Here is a 17,816-nt window from a genome sequence, read left to right on the forward strand (position 1 = left end):
TGTTCTTTCCAAGATACAAGGCTTCTTGGATAACTTGAAGGCTCTCTGCCGTTATTTCGAGCCAAGTTCTTTCACAGATGTACACATTGGGACCAGAACATATTGCATATGCAAAGAGCATTGGTGTGTTTGACTATCGCAAGTTGGAGAGCAAGGAAACATCTTTTGCGTATGGTTTAAGGAATGTTGAAGGTGATACGACCTTTCCAAGGTTGATGGCGAAATGATGAGGCCATCATGAGTTGGATGGGCAGTGTTGTTGAAGCTCCTTGACATTAACAAAATGCCATAATTATTGTTAATACCGTGCCAATACGATCACTGACGGATGCTAAAAGTGATACTAACACTATAATCCAAGTGGGTGGCTTCATCATGGTCACCTCGCTGCCGCCAGCTCATGGGTGTTAGGGGCCGTTGACCAGCGGGTCAACATGGCATAAGCGACCCAAAGATTCTTATATGGTATATCGAGCACGGTGGCCTCAATAAATCCTGCGAGCTAATTCCATTATTTTCCGGATATACCACAGAAGTTGCCTGTAATCATTGGTTGACCACACCCAAGCAATAGAGGCGCCCATCATGAGAACCCACCCACTCAGGTCAGCACACCAATCCATTACATATGAGATTGTGTTGTAGCGAAGAAATGTGAGAACCGCACACTCAAGTCCACGACGTGCCTTTTTATGATGTAAATCAACGAGAGGCCAGATCAGAAACATACCGCAGTGCGCAGTACATGATCAATAGCCTTATGTGGTCAGCATCAGCCAATCGCCGCGTTTCCTCCAAGAAGCAACCATGACTATACCCGCAACGCATACGCGACTAGACACACACTCAATCGAGGCCATTACACTTGTCTACCATTGAGGGTGCCATCAGGCTACGTTCCTCTTCACCCAACTCTGGCAAGGTCATACAGAGGCGAGTACAGGCTTAACAGCACAGTCAGTCTCGACAAAGCCACCGCGTTTTTTTTTTTTTTTTGTCGCGTCTTCCTTTGGGTGGTTCCTGGGAGTTTTTGAAACAACTCTCAGCGAGGCCCACGATGTCGGACATGATTCTTCCATTTCCACCCACGATCTGGTTGGATGCTATCCCACATTGCGACGCCTCTGTGAGGGAGGGCTCTTAGCTAAGATACCTTACTCAGCTCAGTCATGCTAGATTCATAACAGAGGCTTCACATTTTCGCTCTTAAACTTCCCAAGGTTGGTCCAGGCGTTGAGTGTTGAGCGTGATATCCATGGGCTGCAGACCATCATACTCCATCGATGCAACGCAATGCAATTCGAGGTGATGGAGCTCTTCTGCGGCAGAATTCATAGCCAGAATCAAGAGCGTTGGTGCCAGAAACAAAAGTGAACAGAGATACTTATTACTCTCACTCACTCTCCTGAAACTGTCGAATCCCAGTTGTTGAAGCCTCGTTCACTCGCTTTAGCACCCGGGCATATAGTCCAAATGATGACCACAATCAATCACATACGACCAAAGGTAGTGGAAAATACGGGATCCCGTCCGCTCTCCCATAGTCAAGCCACTAACCGGCGGATTAGTAGTTGGGTCGGTGACGACCAGCGAATCCCCGCTGTTGTATGTTCCTTTTTTTTGGTGCAAATTTCTCATCTGAATCTGTGTTTTTGCCTTGATGTGACCGTGTATATTCGTGATATGGTTCGTCTTTTTGGCTGTTGGCTGGCCTCAGCAATTGGCCGCGCTAGTTTGTTCTGACGAATGCAGAGCTGGCACCGCATTGACTGGTGACCAATGGCAAGCTTGCAATGGGCAAGGGGTCAAGAGCTGTTGGCTTTCCTGGTTTCTTCCTAAAACGAAAGACTGACTTATATAGTAGCTTTAACTAGAGGTTGAATCACACACTCAAGCCACATGGACTGTTGCACAGTTCCTCATTAGGTGAGAGACGATGAGATAGTGATACAGGGCCACTGACCACCTCAAGACTGGTTGCCGTTATCCTGATAGGAATGGGCAACCTGGTCATTAAATGCATGCCTGTCAACTTGGGTTCACTAATCACTGCCAATACAGCTCATACAAACAACCTATCAGAGCTACCACCTGCAACAGCCTCAAACTCGACCCTCATATCCCCTGAGCTTCAACGTTACAGGGCATTTTGTGTTCATCTCCATCAGTCGTGAATAATGGCTCTGTAATATTGGCTCTCTCTGTAACCCCAGCCTTGCGTGACGGCTCCAGCACCAGAACCAGCATCCGCAGGCTGGGGTTATGCCCATGTACATCACACCTGAACGCCCCGGCTGCCAAGCACAAATCAATACATACGTACCTGCGTCTTCTAGTCACAAGTGAGGCCTTGGTTCCACTTGTCACTCTCTGTTTCTCTTTCAATACAGCCACCAAGCTCTCCAGAGTGATCAAGTACGCAAGAACATGAATCCAACAAAGGAATGAGATGACAAGTTGACCACTAACAACACAGGCATTGGCCTCGCATCATAGTTGAAGATCTGATTGAGACCATCTCGATCGATGACAAGAGGGACTTCTACGAGGGTGAAGTTGGTGTTTCAAACTGTCATCAGACACAACGTCGAATAGACTCAAACGAAGCAACTCTTTGATGCCATAGATCAACATGATGTGATATCAGTCCAGATATTTCGACATTTACATCAAACATTCTGAAAGGAGGACTTGTCGGAGTTATTCAGTTTTGCCTGTAGCAAAGCCAGCAACTAAAAGCTCAATGCATCCCTAACCGAGAAAGTCTCATTGTGGTCACTCGTTTGATATTCGCTCTACAACCATGTCCTTGGTGCATTTTCCAAACCTCAAGAAGCATGGTATTCGTCCTATTTTAGCCGTTGAGCTGCTCTGTCCCCGTTATAAACAAGATATTAAAACGCCTGGTCACCAACCCCAGTTCCCATCGATGGTACAGTCTGACAGTTCTCGTCTGTCAATATTAGTATCTGCCCTTGCCTTCCCTCCGCTTCTCCTTGAGCTCTGCCTCAGTCTTCTGTCTCTTTCTGCTCTCCTGGGCGATCATCTCACTCAGGTCATCGTCATATGCCCACTTGGCTCCGATGCCCTCTTCCTTCCTACCCTCCTCGAACTTGCGCCGCAGGTCGTCTTTGCTGATACCATCGTGGTTGTGCAACGAGTCGACATCAAGAGCAACGTCGATGTCGCCAGGCTTCTTGCGCTTGCGTGAATCGTCATCGGCGCCGAGAACAGGCACGCCTGCTCGTTGAGCTGCTTGTGCTTGCTTGAGGTCATATACCCTGTCACTGCCGAAGAACCCCTCGGCGCGAACTTGGCGCTCTGGCAGGATGGTGTAGGCGGATCGAGGAGCACTGGACTCTTCTGTGTCGTAGCCACGGCGCTCCTTTCGCAAGTCCATCTCACCAGCAATAGACGTCTCGACACCTTGCCCGTAGTCGGCCTGCACTGTGCTGGCATAACCACCGGGAGTCTCGAGGCCACTGGGTGTCTCTGTTCCACCAGGAATATCATCATCTTCCTCCTCTTCGTCTTCATCTGACTCTTCCTCCTCCTCCTCTGATTCCTCTTCTCGTGGCTGCAGCTCACCCCACAGGTTCTTCTCCACAGGCTCACCGGCTCCCGTGTGCATTTGTGCCCCTCCTTGTCCACCCTGTGCCGCAAGACCGAAGACATCACCACCAAACAAAGGCCTGTTGAACTCATCAACTGGGGGTTTGCCCCAACCGCCAGGATGGAAGCCCCATGAGCCTCCAGCGGGTGGTGGCGCATTCAGTCCAGGAATCTTCAGAGTAGGATAGGATGGAGGAGGCCCAAACCGTTGTTGGTTGATGAGCCATGGTGGTGGTGCGCCAGGAGGCATTCCCAGGGCTTCCTTAGTACCCTCGGTGAGGTCTCCCGGTCGGAAATGTTGGTAATCGACCTCAGACTCCTTGCCTTCATAGTAAACCTCACCAAATCGCGTCAATTCGGGCTTGGTCTGGAAACGGAAGAAAGCATCGTAAAGTTTTTGGTAATCGATATCAAGCTTGCCCATCTTTGGAGCAACACGTTCCCTCTGTTTCTGCTTCAACGACTGTTCTGCCTGTTTATCGAGGACGGCATCGCGCATCTCGGTAATGCCGGTTTCTGCGATGAACTGGGGTAGTCGGAAAGGTGGCTTCTCGATACCTCGCTTTGAAGACAGATACTCTCGCTTTAAGGACCAATGGGTTGGTACTGGCACGACGTTTCGTTGAGCTTTGATCTGGACAAGCAGTCGAGGGTCCGACGAGGATACGTCCTGCCACTCTACCACCTCAGGAACCTTGACCAACGCCTTGAGCTCTGCGATAGAGATCGTGTTGAGCTGCTTCTTCTTCTTTTTGGATAACTTGGGCTGTCCGTTGTTCTCTTCGTCTTCGTCTGGAATCTCGTCGTCATCCGCGTAGAACACTGTCCCTTGATTGCCAGCGTTGGCTTCCTTGGCGATCTCGTCCTCTTCCATCGACGCGCCGAATTTGTTAAAAATGTCCTTGTACATGGCATATGCGGGATCCTCCTCATCCATGTCAACTTCGATCGCATGACCATCTGTGGTGGCGGCATCTTCGGTTGTCGACCCCTTCTTCACTTCGAGATCTGTCGTCGTAGACTCGGCGGCATCGTTTTCTTCACGGTTGGTAGTCTCGGCGGTTTCCTTGGTCTTTGTAGGGGTAGCCTGCAGCGCGTCAGTGGGTGATGTCGCAACGAGGGCGAGGAGACCAGGACATACCTCTGCTTGAGCCTTCTTCTGCTCCTTCTTCTTGGCCCTACGCATCTGGTTCTTGGTCATCTTTGGGGCCGCCATAGTGAATCAGAGGCTGGCGACGTTGGCGTCGCGACCAGGGATTGTCTTTTGCTTGTGGTTGGATTAAAGACTTGCGTCGTGAGCTGGAAGGTGGCGTAGGACAAGGCGAGCGCGAGAATGGCCTGCTTAGGGTCCCTATTCATGCCCTGAAGTTACAGAGACAATACACACAAGAGTTGAAGGAAAGTGAGGTTGAAGCAAAAGCACAGTTGGATGCGCTAACAAAGAGATTGGTTTAGCTGGTGCAGGTGGAGACGACTTTTGCGCGACGCCTTCAAAAGTCTGTCTCCAGTCAACCTCAGATTAGCTGCTTAGCTTAGTTAGCTCACGTAAAACGAATGGCGGCTCAGGGCGGCTAAAGGTGCGTTATCAGCTTATCAGCGGCGGCTGCCGGACTAACCGCGGATAGAGGCTAGCAAGCCACGTAATGTTAGTTACAGGCTTATTACAGAAGATCCCAAGGGAAGGGCCCCTGTAACCCCCCGTGTGCAATCTATCTGGCATCGATTCGTCCTTCTATTGGAGCCCCTTGGTTTAATTATAGGCTGTACCTTGCTTATCCCACTTGCACCATTCCCACTTCGACGTTAACACCATCCATCCAACAGAAGCTACAGTACTTGGTTGTAACTTGGCATTCTTTTTTTCTCTTCAGCTTCACCAGCTTCTGCTCTGTGTTTGCATAGAGCCAGCAACGTCGCCTTCTTCGACCGCTGTCGTTTGTTCTCTTCCGCTTTCGTTCTCAGGCTTGGCTTCGTCATTCGACTTGCAGCTCGCGCCTTGGCCTACAGCCTCAGGTACTTGGGAGATAGCCATTACGAGTCGACCCTTCGATAAGCGATGAGCATACGTTTTCGTCGACGATTATAACGATTTACTCGAATCTTGCCTTCGTCATCTGTCACTCGTTATAAAACCGATTCAAATCAATTCAAACCGAACACGCAACCTTAATATCTGGCCTTTGCGCCGCAATTTAATCTTCTCTCCCTTCTTATCACTCTCCTGTGATGGAAAAGTTCCCCGACTTTATCGATACGCCCCTGGGCGAGTCACCGTCAGAGAGCCCTTTGAATCCTCCCGGGTGGGCAAATGGCGCACCTCCTCGTCCCTCAGATCGATGGCGACCCGCCTCGAAATCAGATAATGGCTGGTCAACGGCTCCTCGAGGGCACAATCGACAAAAGAGCCTCACGGATGCTATTCGTACAATAAGAGGTCGCAATGGCAGTGTTAGCCAGAACGCCCACGAGATCGCCGATGCCCTACGTGCCCCCGTCTCTCCGAAGCTTATTGTACGCCCTTCTTCCCGAGCCCCAAGCCAAATGTAGAGTTACCAGTTCAAAGTGCTGACCTGATGCTGCGGTACACAGATTCTGTGCCTGTTGTGGTACACTTCGTCTGCCCTTACAAACACCTCCTCCAAGTCCATCTTGATAGCCTTTGACAAGCCCGCTACTTTGACGCTGGTCCAATTCGCTTTCGTCTCCTCGTTATGTATCTTCATGGCATGGCTTGCGACCATCTTCCCAGTCTTGCGAACCAAAATTACAGCTCTCAAGCACCCGATTCGAAAGCCAACTCGCGACGTTATCAGAACGACTCTGCCTTTAGCCGCATTCCAGATCGGTGGCCACCTTCTTAGTTCGACAGCTACCTCAAAGATCCCTGTGTCACTTGTCCATACCATCAAGGGTCTTTCACCCCTCTTTACCGTTCTCGCTTATAGAATCGTGTACGACATTCGGTACCCCAAGACGACGTACCTGTCTCTGATCCCTCTCACATTCGGCGTCATGTTGGCCTGCTCGGGCAAAACGACCTATGGTGGAGAGCTTATTGGTGTTATCCATGCTCTTTTGGCTACCGTCATCTTCGTTACCCAAAACATCTTCTCTAAGAAGCTCTTCAACGAGGCTGCTAAAGCTGAGGCTGAGTCGCCCCATTCACTACCTAAGAAGTTGGATAAGCTCAACTTACTTTGCTACTCTTCTGGCATGGCTTTTCTTCTCACATTGCCCATCTGGCTTTGGTCTGAAGGATTCACTCTTCTCATGAACTTCTACCACGAGGGCTCGATAGACTTGAATGAGCAACCCAACTCGATGGACCATGGAAGACTCACGCTTGAGTTTGTCTTTAACGGTGTCTTCCATTTTGGCCAGAACATTCTCGCCTTCATCCTACTCTCCATGGTCTCCCCTGTTACCTATTCAGTAGCAAGTCTCATCAAGCGTGTGTTCGTCATTGTCTTGGCTCTGGTATGGTTCAGGAGTCCCACAACACCCCTACAAGGTGTGGGCATTGCTCTCACCTTTCTGGGTCTCTACTTGTATGACCGAACAAAGTCTGGCAACAAGGCCGATCAAAAGGCTCAGTCGATGCAGATTAAGCGATCATCGATTCTCCCCATCACAAATAATGGACTGCGCCCAACACCTATCATGGAATCCCCTCAAAGTACTGAGCTCAACGCCCGTTCTTATCCCTACCATGAAGGCTACTTTGGTCGGCCGTCTGCGGCAGAAGATCCAAAAAAGTCAGACGATGGTGTTCCTCGCAGCCGTACTCCTGGCACTGGTAACGGAGGCTGGCTCCCTCCAGGAACTAAACAGGAAGACACATGGCAGCCAGGCGATCGGGTTGCTGGCGTTGCATGAGCGTTGCATGATATTTCTCATGAGTATGTGTTAGATTGCGTATTTCTTTGGTGAACAGATTTGGTGTTTCGAATTCAAACAATCAAAAAGATATGAGAGCTAGAGTTTCTCGTGTAAGGTGTTGTTGTTACTTTATGTCCCGATATCTAGATGAAGGGCTTTGGGTTCCTGTATGACATATCATGGGATGGCGTTTTTTGTTTTGAGAGACAAGACACAACGACACTTGTGAGGCCCTCCTTTTGTCAAGGGAGCGCCGGATGCAATGTATCATTAGGTGGATATGGAATGATAATGCTGGACTACTTTGGATAGATGAGCCTGCAATCACAGCTCGAGCGTGACGTATTAACGATCTGGTTTTAAATCTTGCTTGATATATGCTTTAATCGAGATGCCCTACTGGTCTACTATATGCGTCGGGTATCAATCTATCAGCCATTCTTCAACTTCGACGCCTATACTTCTCCCTATTCCTCGTATCACCTCCCATGCAACATTAATCCTCCACTTGCCTCCTCGATCCATAACATCTCCTGCGCCTCCTACTCGTGTCAACAGTCTTAAGCTCGCAAGTGTCGATACAGCCATGGCTACATCTGCATCGAGGCCGGCAGCGCCTACGGCGGTGCCATCTGCCCATTCATTTCGTACAGCGGCAAAGATAGCCATCATTCGCTCAAGGACAAAGGCGTGTGCGCCAAGGAGTTTGCGGGCGATCTTGCGATGCTTCGTCCGTGTAGCTCCCCGAGCAACAATACCTCCTCGGCGGCGCTTGCGGCCATGATGATATGTCGAGAAGAGTGTGAGATCATGGCGGGTTGCATTGTGGGAGGCGAGATAAGCTGATAGCAGCAGGAGACGAGCTGTCGTAGGGAGAAGGTTTGTGAGATCGGTTGCTGAGACTGTAGGTTTCGTCGCGATGGTTTCAATGGGCTTGTTCTTTGGCCGAATAGAGACAATACTTGGGTTGAGCAAAGACTCATCTTGGAAATGCACTCTTCCTGCGATTAACAGCTTCGAGAACTCTTTCGGCAGATGTGTTCCCGCTAGAATGGGCGCTGTGAAGCGCGGCCAAAGCGCGTGGCAGCTGTGCTTAAACGATGGCAGTGTGCGAGACGCTGATTTTGTGAGGGAGTCGTAAACGGCAGCGCAGAATCGAGTCCAGAGATCGGTGGTTTCCTGCTGCGTACATGTAGCAATCGATTTCGGTGGCGTGAGCGAGAGGACGCGAACGAATTCCTTCTTTTCGTAGGGAGGAAAAAGGAGATGCGCTGACGAAGGTGACCGTAGGAAGCCAGCGGGCGGAGATGTGACTACGAAGACGCAGGTGAGGCATGGAATCTGGACATTTGTTAGCTTTGTACATGTGTATCAAGGATGTTGGGTGCTCACAATTTCTGATAACCTCGCCAGAGCTGGTAACAATGTGGCCGGGGCATCTCTTTGTCGATCAATAGCATCCAGCACCAAGATAAAACGCCACCTCGCATCCCTCTTTGGATACTGAATCATCTTGACCATCTCAACCGTCAATTGCGCCAGCGTTTCGCATCGCCGAGGCACCTCCTCCCACTGCAGCGCCTCAGCAACCTGACCGACTATGCGTTCGAAGAGGTGTCGTCCTGTGATGCATTGTACAGAGTTGACGATAGCAGCTTGCAGACCCCCTGAGGATTCATCGCTATTAATACTGGTGACGAGATCGGAGACAAGTCGATAGGTGATGGCGGATTTGCCTGTAGCCGTTGCGCCGTGGATGACGAGGTTTCGACAAGGAGCTGCATTGGGCTATATATTGTCAGTATGTTATGTTGATGTAGAAAGATGGTTGATAAACATCACATACATGCAGCAGCGTTGCTAGGGAGCGGATTTGATGCTCTCGACAAGGAAATGATTCGAACAAGGGAGTTAATATGACCTCATCTGGAAGACCAAACAGTGAGGTCATCGTGGTTCCTTGCATTTGGGCAATTCCACCGTCTTTGGGTACAATTGCTGGTTGAAGTTCACAAATTGTTCGAGATACGCATAAATGAGCTTATCGGGGAGACGCGTTTGGCGCGTTGCACGGTCCAAGATACGTCACTCGAGAAATAACCGGCCGACCATCCTGCACTTCACTTATAGGCATACCTACCTACTTACCTTGCCTTAATACCTAGTAAGAACTTTTTTACTTTATTATGAAATAAATAGCCACGGCAAAACATATTCCATAAGTTCAAGTCGACGGGTATATATATATATATATATATATCATTTCATAGACTCTATTCATTCCGAGAAACAAAACCACATGCAATATCCCCTATGCAATCCACAATCGGCAAACATTTGTAAACCTAACGCCGTTGCTATGCTGATTAAAACAAGACAGGTTCAATCACATCTACTTGTTCTGGCTCCTTGCCAAACACTTTGTTCCACCAATGATTCCATGTCCTCAACTCCCCGTACAAGACAGTCACCAAGACTTCTGCATTCCATATTGGTACAGGTGTTCCTTGGTTAGACTGCGCCTGTGTAAACCCTGGACCTCTGCCAGGCGCTTGAATGGTGATCCTTGTTCCAGTATTGACCCAGACTTTTTGAACGTCGTTGATGAGATTATCGGTGAAGCTTCTGACACCATCACCAATCTGTGGAGGTGCCATGCCCTGTTGCCGAAAGCCGGATAGGAGGGTTTCTGCTCTGACAGAATAGTCTTCAAGATCGACCATGTCAGAGATATAGTTTTCGGCCCTCGACAACCCGTTCCTCACATGCTTGAGAACTTGCACGGTATCTGTCCAAGAACCGCAAGATATTCCAGAAAGTGACAGACCATATAGAGGACACCATAGGCTGTTTGACAATGACAACAGCTGTGTCACCAGATGGACTTCCTCGGCCCGGAGGTGTCCGTCTTTTTTACTGAGTTGATCAAAGAAGTTGGCAATGGCACGTAAAAGAACAACTATATGCGGCAGTTCGCTTTCCGCCAACTCCCGAGGAATTACATCGCGGGTCAAAAGAACTCGCAGTGCTCCTGCGTAAACTTCAACCATGGGGAATATCGAGCTTTCGACTGTCGCAGTCTTGACAATCGCTGGCAGCATCTTGTTCAGGATGAAAGATAGAATGCCCGGGTTCTCCATTCCCCGGCACAAAAGCTCAACTTCGTCTTGAAGCTTGTTGTCTTTGAGTGCAATCTTGAAGTTGTTAGAAAGGAAGAAGAAGACCTGGTGGATGACCTTGGTGTCCCCTTCGCTCAGCCGAAGCCCATAAGACATCATGCCAGCCACTTGCAGTTGCGGGTCCTGGATAGACGGCGAATACTCCTTACTGATCTGATAGAAATACTTGTCGACTGTGCAAATATCAGAGCCGTGAGCTCTAATAAGCGCAATGATATCCCGAACAAAGACCACATAGCCAGAATGTTCAGAGGCATCGTGAGACATCGTCCGCAAATCTCCTATGATCTGCTGCATCACCAACTTGAGTGTCTTGGAGTGTTCTGACATGATGACCTTTTTCAGCGCTGGTCCAGCATCTCGCAAGGACTTGCGCATCCATGTTATAAGGAATTCGAAGAGGTCTCGGTTCGTGTTGTAGTCCGGGTTAATAACAAGTCCAACGACTGCGTCTGGGACGAATTCTTTCTGCTTTCGTAGCAACTGCTCCGCAAACTGGTTTTCGTACGATAGGTATGGCCTTGGTTTGACAATTGACAGAGCCCAGACCTCTGAAAGAGAAAAGTCTGCCTCGCTAAAATCATCAAAGTTGTGCTTGAGGAGCGTGGTCAAGAACAAGACAAGATGTCGTCGTTGGTCGAGGTTGAGTTTGGCTGGAACCTCCTCGAACAGGCTATATTTCCCCGGTTTAAACATATCGCCAAGTCGCAACAGTCCACCAGTAATGAACCTTACTACAAGCCGGGCTGTTAAGATTATGACCTGCTCAGTGCATTGGGATCTCTGCACAGCTTCAGAAGGGGATTCGCCTAGTTCTCCCTGTGAAGAGAGAATGCATCTCGCCATTGAGAAGTAGGCTTTGGACAGGTCGTGATCAATTACCAAGATAGCATCATCCGCTTGGGCTGAGTTCAAGATTTGGCTCTCGCTCTGTTGACTGTCTTCGTCGTCCTTGAACTCATCAACATGGGAGAAGAAAACCTCCAAGGTGGATAGGGAAGAACGGAGAATCGACCAGTCAAGCTCCATGGGATATGCACTGGATCGCCGGAAAACTTGCTGTAGTTGCAGTGTATTCAGGGCAAATGTGGCGGCCTCCAAGTTAGGTGCATGCCTCATAACATCTAATGATGCTGTCACCGAAACATACAATACGTCCATTGTAGCCTTTTTGTTCATGGCCACCACGGCATTGATCAAGTCTGGGTCGATTGTGTTACTGACATCTTTAGACATGGCCAAGACTTGCTGTTGCATATCAGACTGTACGGAATCGAACTGTTGCATCATGGATTGGAAAAGGCTGTTCCGCCACTGTGTGAACGGTCTGAATGCTGTCGTAGCTTCTCCGGACGCGATGATAAACTTGGCCAACTGGTTCCAGGCTCTGACGTTGATTAAGCACGCCTCTTTGTGGGAGCTTGCTGGGGCGACGAGCCGCTCGATCAAATGGGCGCCTGGGCGAAGTTCTGCCGGCGAAGCCCAGAAAAGGGTGCAGAGCAGATCATGGTGGTTTCGTAACGCAGCCAAATCACGCTCCTGGATCGTCTGCTCCTTTAGGAGTTGCCGATTGTGGTTCGGCATTGTCCGGGCTATCAGGTTCCGGATGTCTTTCAACGAGCCAACGGCGCCTAACTTCTTGATACTCAACGCAACGAGCTTGAGGAAGATGTGGAAGCACTTGTCGGCCTTATCAACAGACAGTGAGGGGCTTCCTGCGAGCTCATCCAGAAACTTGGGCGAAGCGTACACCTCTTCATTGCGCAGATGAGCGAGGTCCTGCGAACCAAAGAAGTCAAAGATGACACCAATCACGGCTACACATTTGCGCCAGCCCCATTGCTGAACAAGATAGTGGCAACGGCCAACGAGTGCCCGACAGTAGTTGTTGAAGCTTGGTGACTGCCGTGGGTTATTTTTGTAAACCTGGAAAATCTTCTTGAGCAGTTTTTGTGGTAATGCCCAGCCATCGACAACTGCATTATGCCTTCGACCTGCAGCAACGATACCTTTGTCGTTAAACTCAGTGAGTGGGAGAAGAAGAAACATGGTTTTCCACAAGCGCTCATGCTCAGTCGCATCAAGGCTTTCTGAAACCTCAGGCGTGGCTATGACGGCGTACAGAATGTCCCAGAATGAGCCCCGAGGAATATGGGCATGTTCCAGAGTCTTCATGGTAATAAGCCAGGAGTGAATGGCAGGCACATCATCTCTCAATCCTCGCTCTCGTGACCGTGAGTTCTTCAGGTCACTGTAGGTTTTTGTGATGTTGTCCATTCCAGCCATGGAGAGTGAAATAATTGCAGTTCTGGCCAAGCTCCTCACCAGATCCTCCATTTGAAATTGATCACTCGTCAAAGAGGGTTCGCTCTGGCAAAGTCTCAGAACAAAGAGCGCGGCAAGAAGCAAATAATCATAGACGCTTGCAATAGATAGATACTGGGGTTGTGCGGTGTTATCGTCACGTCCCAGTACCGCTTGTATGCGGCCATTGAATCCTTGGAACACCTCAAGTGCCCTCCCAACGAAAGACTTTGCCTGTGTATGGTCCGTGAGGCTCAAAGAATTCAGTATGAACTTCATGATAAACCCTGCAGCACTCTTTACAAATTTGGGGTCTCGGGCTTCTTTGTTAACTGATGTGTATTCGAGCTGGTCTGCGATGGAATCGAGAAGCATACCCAGCTCAGAGGACACTTGCGAGTCCCAATGGCCCCATCTGAGGATTTGCTCTCCAAAGTTAAACGATACCCGTGGTCGAGTTTCCAGTAGATGTTGGCAGCTCGGGGCACTTGATACAGATTCAAACACACCACTTCCAATAAGAGTTGACTCGTGGAAGTAGACCTGGGCATCCAGAGGGAAAGTCTCAAAATGATGGGTGTACTGTGTACCATACGGCCCCAAACCTTGAAGTTTCTCCTCATTCGCCACTGTAGACTGAGCCGGCTCTGAGATTGAGGCAAGCTCGACGGGGATAGGATCATTCGCACGACTAAACTGCGGTGCTTCGACATCAATGCGTTGAGGTTTGGTCTTCTTCCGAAACCGCGATTTGTTCGGGTTTTGGGATGGTTCCTCAACGATTCGGAGAGGTACTGGATCTTGTTCGGGAGGTGGACTCGCTGAGTAAAACGTATCGGGTTCATGGTCGAAGGTCATGATGCTTGAAGCTGAAAGATCACCACGTTGCTTCCGGTACAGACGATCCAGACGTTTCTTGGTTGCGTTGAAAGAGAAGCGACTAGTCTGGTCTGTTTCGTCCATTTCCAGTTGAGCCGGACGCACGACTCCTGAGCCAGAACGGGAGAAAGGTGTGCTGGTAAGGGCGTTCTGGCTCATTCGAGTTTCTGCATGAGTACTGTCCGGCTGGTACTTGACTGACCCTGCCTGGCTCACTTGTTTGACCAGGCGTCGAGATGCTCCTGATGCCAACGGCATCCGTCGTGGAATAGAAGAGCCATTCCCAGATGTTTCGCGCAGAGGTTGCTTAGTCTCCCTGTGCTTAGGGTTCGGCTTGGGTTTCGCTTTCTTGGCTTTTCGAGCAGCAGTGACCGACTGGCGTTGGGGGATCGAACCGACCCTCCAGTTATTCAAGACAGATGTCGCGTCAATATGGTCCTCTCTAGTAGCAAGTTTGATCAACTTTCTACCAGGACTACTCCTACCCATGTCTCGACGCCGGGTAGCAGACCTCGCAGCAATCTTGAGGAACCTTGGTGCGTCTGCTTCAACCACGTCCAGAATACTTAGTCGAGGCGGTGCATATGACCTGTTCTTCGTAGATCGTTTCTTTCCATTGGACTTGCGTTTCAATGTAGGATGACGGTACTTTTTCTTGACAAGCTCAGGTGCAGGCACAGAAGTGCCCCGAGTCCCAGCAAGCATGCTAGTAATTCTGGGCTGATGGGGTCCCTTGGGTGCTACTTGTTTCCGTTGAGCATCGGAAGTTTTGTGTCGTTTTGCTGGGCCACGAAAAGAGTCGGCAAGCTTCAATTGTCGTTTCCGTCCAGTAAACATAGGATCAATAGCGTTGTCCTCGACCACAGATCCCTCATCATCAGACAGAATTTCTGAAATGGTTATAGGCCCGTCTTCAATGGTTAAGCGAGTTTGGTTGTGGAATACATCGTCAGTTGTTTCCTGTCGCAGGGCTGATGCAGGTGTTGGCGAATCATCATCCGAGTCTTCAAAGAACATCTCAAAGTTTGTGACAGAATTTGACGAGGCGACACGCCTCTGTGCAACACCACGTCTTATTTCCCGTTCGGGCGAAAAAGCAACAGCTCGCTTATGAATGTCTTTCAGGGCCTTCTTATTACCAGCTTGCTGATCTAGCCGCAGCCAAGATGCAGGAAGGACTCCTCTGATGCGACGGCCAACCGTGTTGACAATCTCGGAGCCACTCTCAGAGCCTGACTCGGATTCAGATTGAGATGCGGCATCTTCGTGGTCTAGCTGCTGGGTGGTGGTAGAGCCAGCGAATTCATCCTCGGAGTCACTCACATTGAAGATGGCGGGTCGCTGTGTCAACCTCATAAATGGCTCGGTTTGTTTGGCTGACACTAATGGAGATTCCGAAGGTTCATGTTGAGGTTTCTCGTCATCGGCGTGTCGCCTTGAACTACGTGCTGCGGCAGGTGAGTCTGTTGTGCCGGGCGCAAGTCTGAAAACAGATGCAGGTTCAAGAGGATCGCTATCAACAATATCGTATCTTTTGCGCTTCCTTGTGGAAGACCGAGACGGTGACGATTTCCGTTTGCCAGACTGTCTCGAAGTCGTGATAGTCGGTTGTCTCAGCAAGTCTTGCAAAGCTGGAAGATCATCACCGGCCATGCTCGTGTTTTCTGTATCGCCTGTCGAGCTTGCCTGACTGCTGGGCCCAGCACGATCGTTCATTGGCGACGTCTTCGGTGGTGAAGGTGAGGGAAGATCGAGTGTATCCAAGCCGTCCAAAAAGTCCTCCGCACCCTTCAATTGGCTTTCATCAGATATGTCCGGTATGTTTGAGCCTTGGCTATCATCTTCAAAGTCCTTATCCTGCGAAGAATCTTGCTCAGCCTGTCGTCGACGTCGTTTTTCTCCTTCCATTGCAAGTCTGATTGGCCGGACGCCATGGCTCTTGAGCGTGTTGGAGTAGCGGGACAATTCAATGGCATAAGGGCGCTCTTGGATAGGCTTTCTGGGGCGAAATGACCGTTCGTAACGAATAGTAGCTTGTTGGGCAGCCTGATTCTCAGCAGTAGTGCCCAGAATTTGACTAGGCATGAATGTCGCATGGTCATCTCCAAGGACTAGTGACGAGGATGTATGCGCAGTATTCCGGCTGTCCTCGAACTCCGGAGCTGGGGGCGGTGACGACCGTTCAATCGCTATGTTTGATGTTTCATTACTGGCCGTATCGTTTTCCTGGGCTTCATTCGACAGCGTAGCTTCGGTCGTCACATTCGGTCGTTCAAGGTCAAGGTTGTCGATGTCAAGTAGGCCAACATCCGAGTGTATGGATGACAGAGGAGATGATGATGGAATATCATAAATATCAGAGGGAAATTCGTTTCTTTCGGGCTGCTCTGACGTTACTTCCGGTATTCGAGCAGGTGTCTTGGTTGAAAGAGCATGGTGGGTAAGCTCCTGTGAGGAGTTGGGGACATCCCAGATGTCGCGATCTTTATCCTTCTCCTCGTGGTTGGCCGTATCAACTTCTCGATTCTCGGATCGTTCGCTAATGGTCTTATTCGTCTGCCTGATCGTAGGCAATGATGGTAATTCTTGGCTCTCGAATCCATCTTCTTCCTCAGAATCAGGGACTTCTCCCAGTTCCTTCCAGTTGCTCATTGTCCAAATGACATTATTTTGTCGCATACATGACGTCGTGTCGGAGTTGTGAGTTTTTCGTTCAAAACGACTTGAATCAGTAAAGAGATGAAGTTGGAAATATCAATACCGAGGGTGGTGTTCACGGTTCAGCAGGTACGTAACTCTTTAATTGATTTCATGGCCGGGGCGGGGCGGGGAACGCGGTCGAGGAAACCGGGAGACGCGTCGTGCAAGTGCTTACAGACACGCGAGGTCCCTTGAGGAAGTTTTAGTGGAGCACGTTCCGGAAGCTTCAGCGTGTGCGATCCACTATAAATCTGGTCCCAATTATTTCGAGTTCGAGTCTGATGTGGCTACCTACCCTTAACTTAACTACGTTTGAGACTTGCTCAGAACTAGAGGTTAGTCGAAATACTTCAAGACTATCGCTTCCTTCTGATATAATATACTCAAAATGCATGTTTTCGAGAGAGCATTGCCATTGGCTTTGACTGTCTTTTGCGGTGTGGTTGGAGGTTAGTTTCGCTGGAAGTGCCTATTCTATCAAGGTCGTCATGCTCAGTAAAATACAGGATTCTACACTTTTCAGCCAATATTTGCAAATGATGCGCAAAAGAAGGTTGACCCGCCACTGAGGTACATAATTCCAAATGAGAATGGGACCGGACACTAACGAGATTCGCAGTACTGGGCAAAAGACAGAATCTGTAAAGGAGTCTATACCTGCAGCAAAATAACTGCAGTCCACAGATACGTTATTAAGTGCCGCACAAGACCCCATATAATTTTAAATCAAATATTACTGTAGGATATCCTGAGGAGTTAAAGAAGTGAAGGTCTCTTTGCGTATTATTGTTTGAGTTTGTACTTCTATTCAATTTGGCCACCCTTTAGACCACCCAACGATCATTGAATTCTATCTTTTTGAAAGATAAAGGCACAAAGTCAACACTGTTAATCAGGTGATATAATTTACCAGCCATCCCGTCGATTGCTGTTGAGCGGAATCTCAGAATAAAGGAGCCTCTAAACCCCAAAGCAAATTCTCCCAATCCATTCCCTCCAAATCCATATTCAATCCCATGTCGCTCAACTCTTGGACAGATGCTATGGCATCATTTGGTGTCGTACCATTTGACAACATGGCAGTTGACGAGCTTGGTGTAGGTGGAAGATTTTCACATCTCACCGGTCTCTGCCTCTCCTTGCCCACTGGCAGTGTCACTTTATGCTTCTTCATCACCTGTGCCAATAGATCTTGTATGCGAGCCGTGGGTCTGAGAGAGTTCTTTGGCTGCCTCCAATATGTCCCATGCTTCCAACAAATCT

At 49.3% G+C, this 17,816-nt stretch overlaps 6 protein-coding genes and 1 non-coding gene across 7 annotated transcripts in view; 2 read left to right on the forward strand and 5 right to left on the reverse strand.

Annotated features, from left to right (window-relative positions):
* Positions 1-1,496: 1,496 nt before the first annotated feature.
* FOXG_21295 lies at positions 1,497-1,612 on the forward strand. Its single transcript, XR_001936423.1, has one exon. It is a non-coding gene; the product is annotated as a 5S ribosomal RNA (ribosomal RNA).
* Positions 1,613-2,637: 1,025 nt separating this feature from the next.
* On the reverse strand, positions 2,638-5,166 carry FOXG_13919 (uncharacterized protein). Its single transcript, XM_018393979.1, has 2 exons — positions 4,754-5,166; positions 2,638-4,699 (listed from the first exon to the last, which is right to left on the reverse strand). The coding sequence occupies exons 1-2, from the start codon at positions 4,826-4,828 to the stop codon at positions 2,963-2,965; spliced, it is 1,812 nt and encodes a 603-aa protein (XP_018253363.1). The 5' UTR covers positions 4,829-5,166; the 3' UTR covers positions 2,638-2,962.
* A 182-nt stretch (positions 5,167-5,348) lies between these two features.
* FOXG_13920 (uncharacterized protein) lies at positions 5,349-8,407 on the forward strand. The gene is made up of 2 exons (XM_018393980.1): positions 5,349-6,123; positions 6,202-8,407. Exons 1-2 carry the CDS (start codon positions 5,839-5,841, stop codon positions 7,486-7,488), a joined length of 1,572 nt encoding a protein of 523 aa, XP_018253364.1. The 5' UTR covers positions 5,349-5,838; the 3' UTR covers positions 7,489-8,407.
* FOXG_21296 (uncharacterized protein) lies at positions 5,486-5,644 on the reverse strand (the record flags this gene model as incomplete). The annotated part of the gene is made up of 1 exon (XM_018401618.1): positions 5,486-5,644. The coding sequence occupies one exon, from the start codon at positions 5,642-5,644 to the stop codon at positions 5,486-5,488; it is 159 nt and encodes a 52-aa protein (XP_018253365.1).
* On the reverse strand, positions 7,788-9,514 carry FOXG_13921 (uncharacterized protein). Its single transcript, XM_018393981.1, has 3 exons — positions 9,338-9,514; positions 8,884-9,279; positions 7,788-8,832 (listed from the first exon to the last, which is right to left on the reverse strand). Exons 1-3 carry the CDS (start codon positions 9,455-9,457, stop codon positions 7,915-7,917), a joined length of 1,434 nt encoding a protein of 477 aa, XP_018253366.1. The 5' UTR covers positions 9,458-9,514; the 3' UTR covers positions 7,788-7,914.
* A 200-nt stretch (positions 9,515-9,714) lies between these two features.
* FOXG_13922 (uncharacterized protein) lies at positions 9,715-16,701 on the reverse strand. The gene has a single exon (XM_018393982.1). The coding sequence runs from the start codon at positions 16,530-16,532 to the stop codon at positions 9,858-9,860; it is 6,675 nt and encodes a 2,224-aa protein (XP_018253367.1). The 5' UTR covers positions 16,533-16,701; the 3' UTR covers positions 9,715-9,857.
* Positions 16,702-17,496: 795 nt separating this feature from the next.
* The window catches only part of FOXG_21297 (uncharacterized protein), a gene marked incomplete at both ends in the record, with an annotated part of 2,261 nt that continues 1,941 nt past the window's right edge, over positions 17,497-17,816 (reverse strand). Inside the window, one exon of the mRNA XM_018401619.1 lies at positions 17,497-17,815. Coding sequence (XP_018253368.1) covers positions 17,497-17,815 — 319 coding nt within the window. The remainder of the gene's footprint in view (position 17,816) is intronic.

The sequence above is a fragment of the Fusarium oxysporum genome, chromosome 10 (genome assembly GCF_000149955.1).
Source record: "Fusarium oxysporum f. sp. lycopersici 4287 chromosome 10, whole genome shotgun sequence".
Taxonomy (NCBI): Eukaryota; Fungi; Ascomycota; class Sordariomycetes; order Hypocreales; family Nectriaceae; genus Fusarium; species Fusarium oxysporum.

What these genes read in the sequence shown, in the direction of transcription:
- FOXG_13919 (XM_018393979.1), bottom strand. Translation starts at nt 4,828, where the DNA reads ATGGCGGCCCCAAAGATGACCAAGAACCAGATGCGTAGGGCCAAGAAG. An exon ending in AGAAGAAGGCTCAAGCAGAG is followed by an intron (nt 4,700 to 4,753) that starts GTATGTCCTGGT and finishes GACGCGCTGCAG; the next exon opens with GCTACCCCTACAAAGACCAA.
- FOXG_13921 (XM_018393981.1), bottom strand. Translation starts at nt 9,457, where the DNA reads ATGCAAGGAACCACGATGACCTCACTGTTTGGTCTTCCAGATGAGGTC. An exon ending in CCCTAGCAACGCTGCTGCAT is followed by an intron (nt 9,280 to 9,337) that starts GTATGTGATGTT and finishes GACAATATATAG; the next exon opens with CCCAATGCAGCTCCTTGTCG. An exon ending in TGGCGAGGTTATCAGAAATT is followed by an intron (nt 8,833 to 8,883) that starts GTGAGCACCCAA and finishes ACAAATGTCCAG; the next exon opens with ATTCCATGCCTCACCTGCGT.
- FOXG_13920 (XM_018393980.1), top strand. Translation starts at nt 5,839, where the DNA reads ATGGAAAAGTTCCCCGACTTTATCGATACGCCCCTGGGCGAGTCACCG. An exon ending in CCGTCTCTCCGAAGCTTATT is followed by an intron (nt 6,124 to 6,201) that starts GTACGCCCTTCT and finishes TGCGGTACACAG; the next exon opens with ATTCTGTGCCTGTTGTGGTA.
- FOXG_13922 (XM_018393982.1), bottom strand. Translation starts at nt 16,532, where the DNA reads ATGCGACAAAATAATGTCATTTGGACAATGAGCAACTGGAAGGAACTG.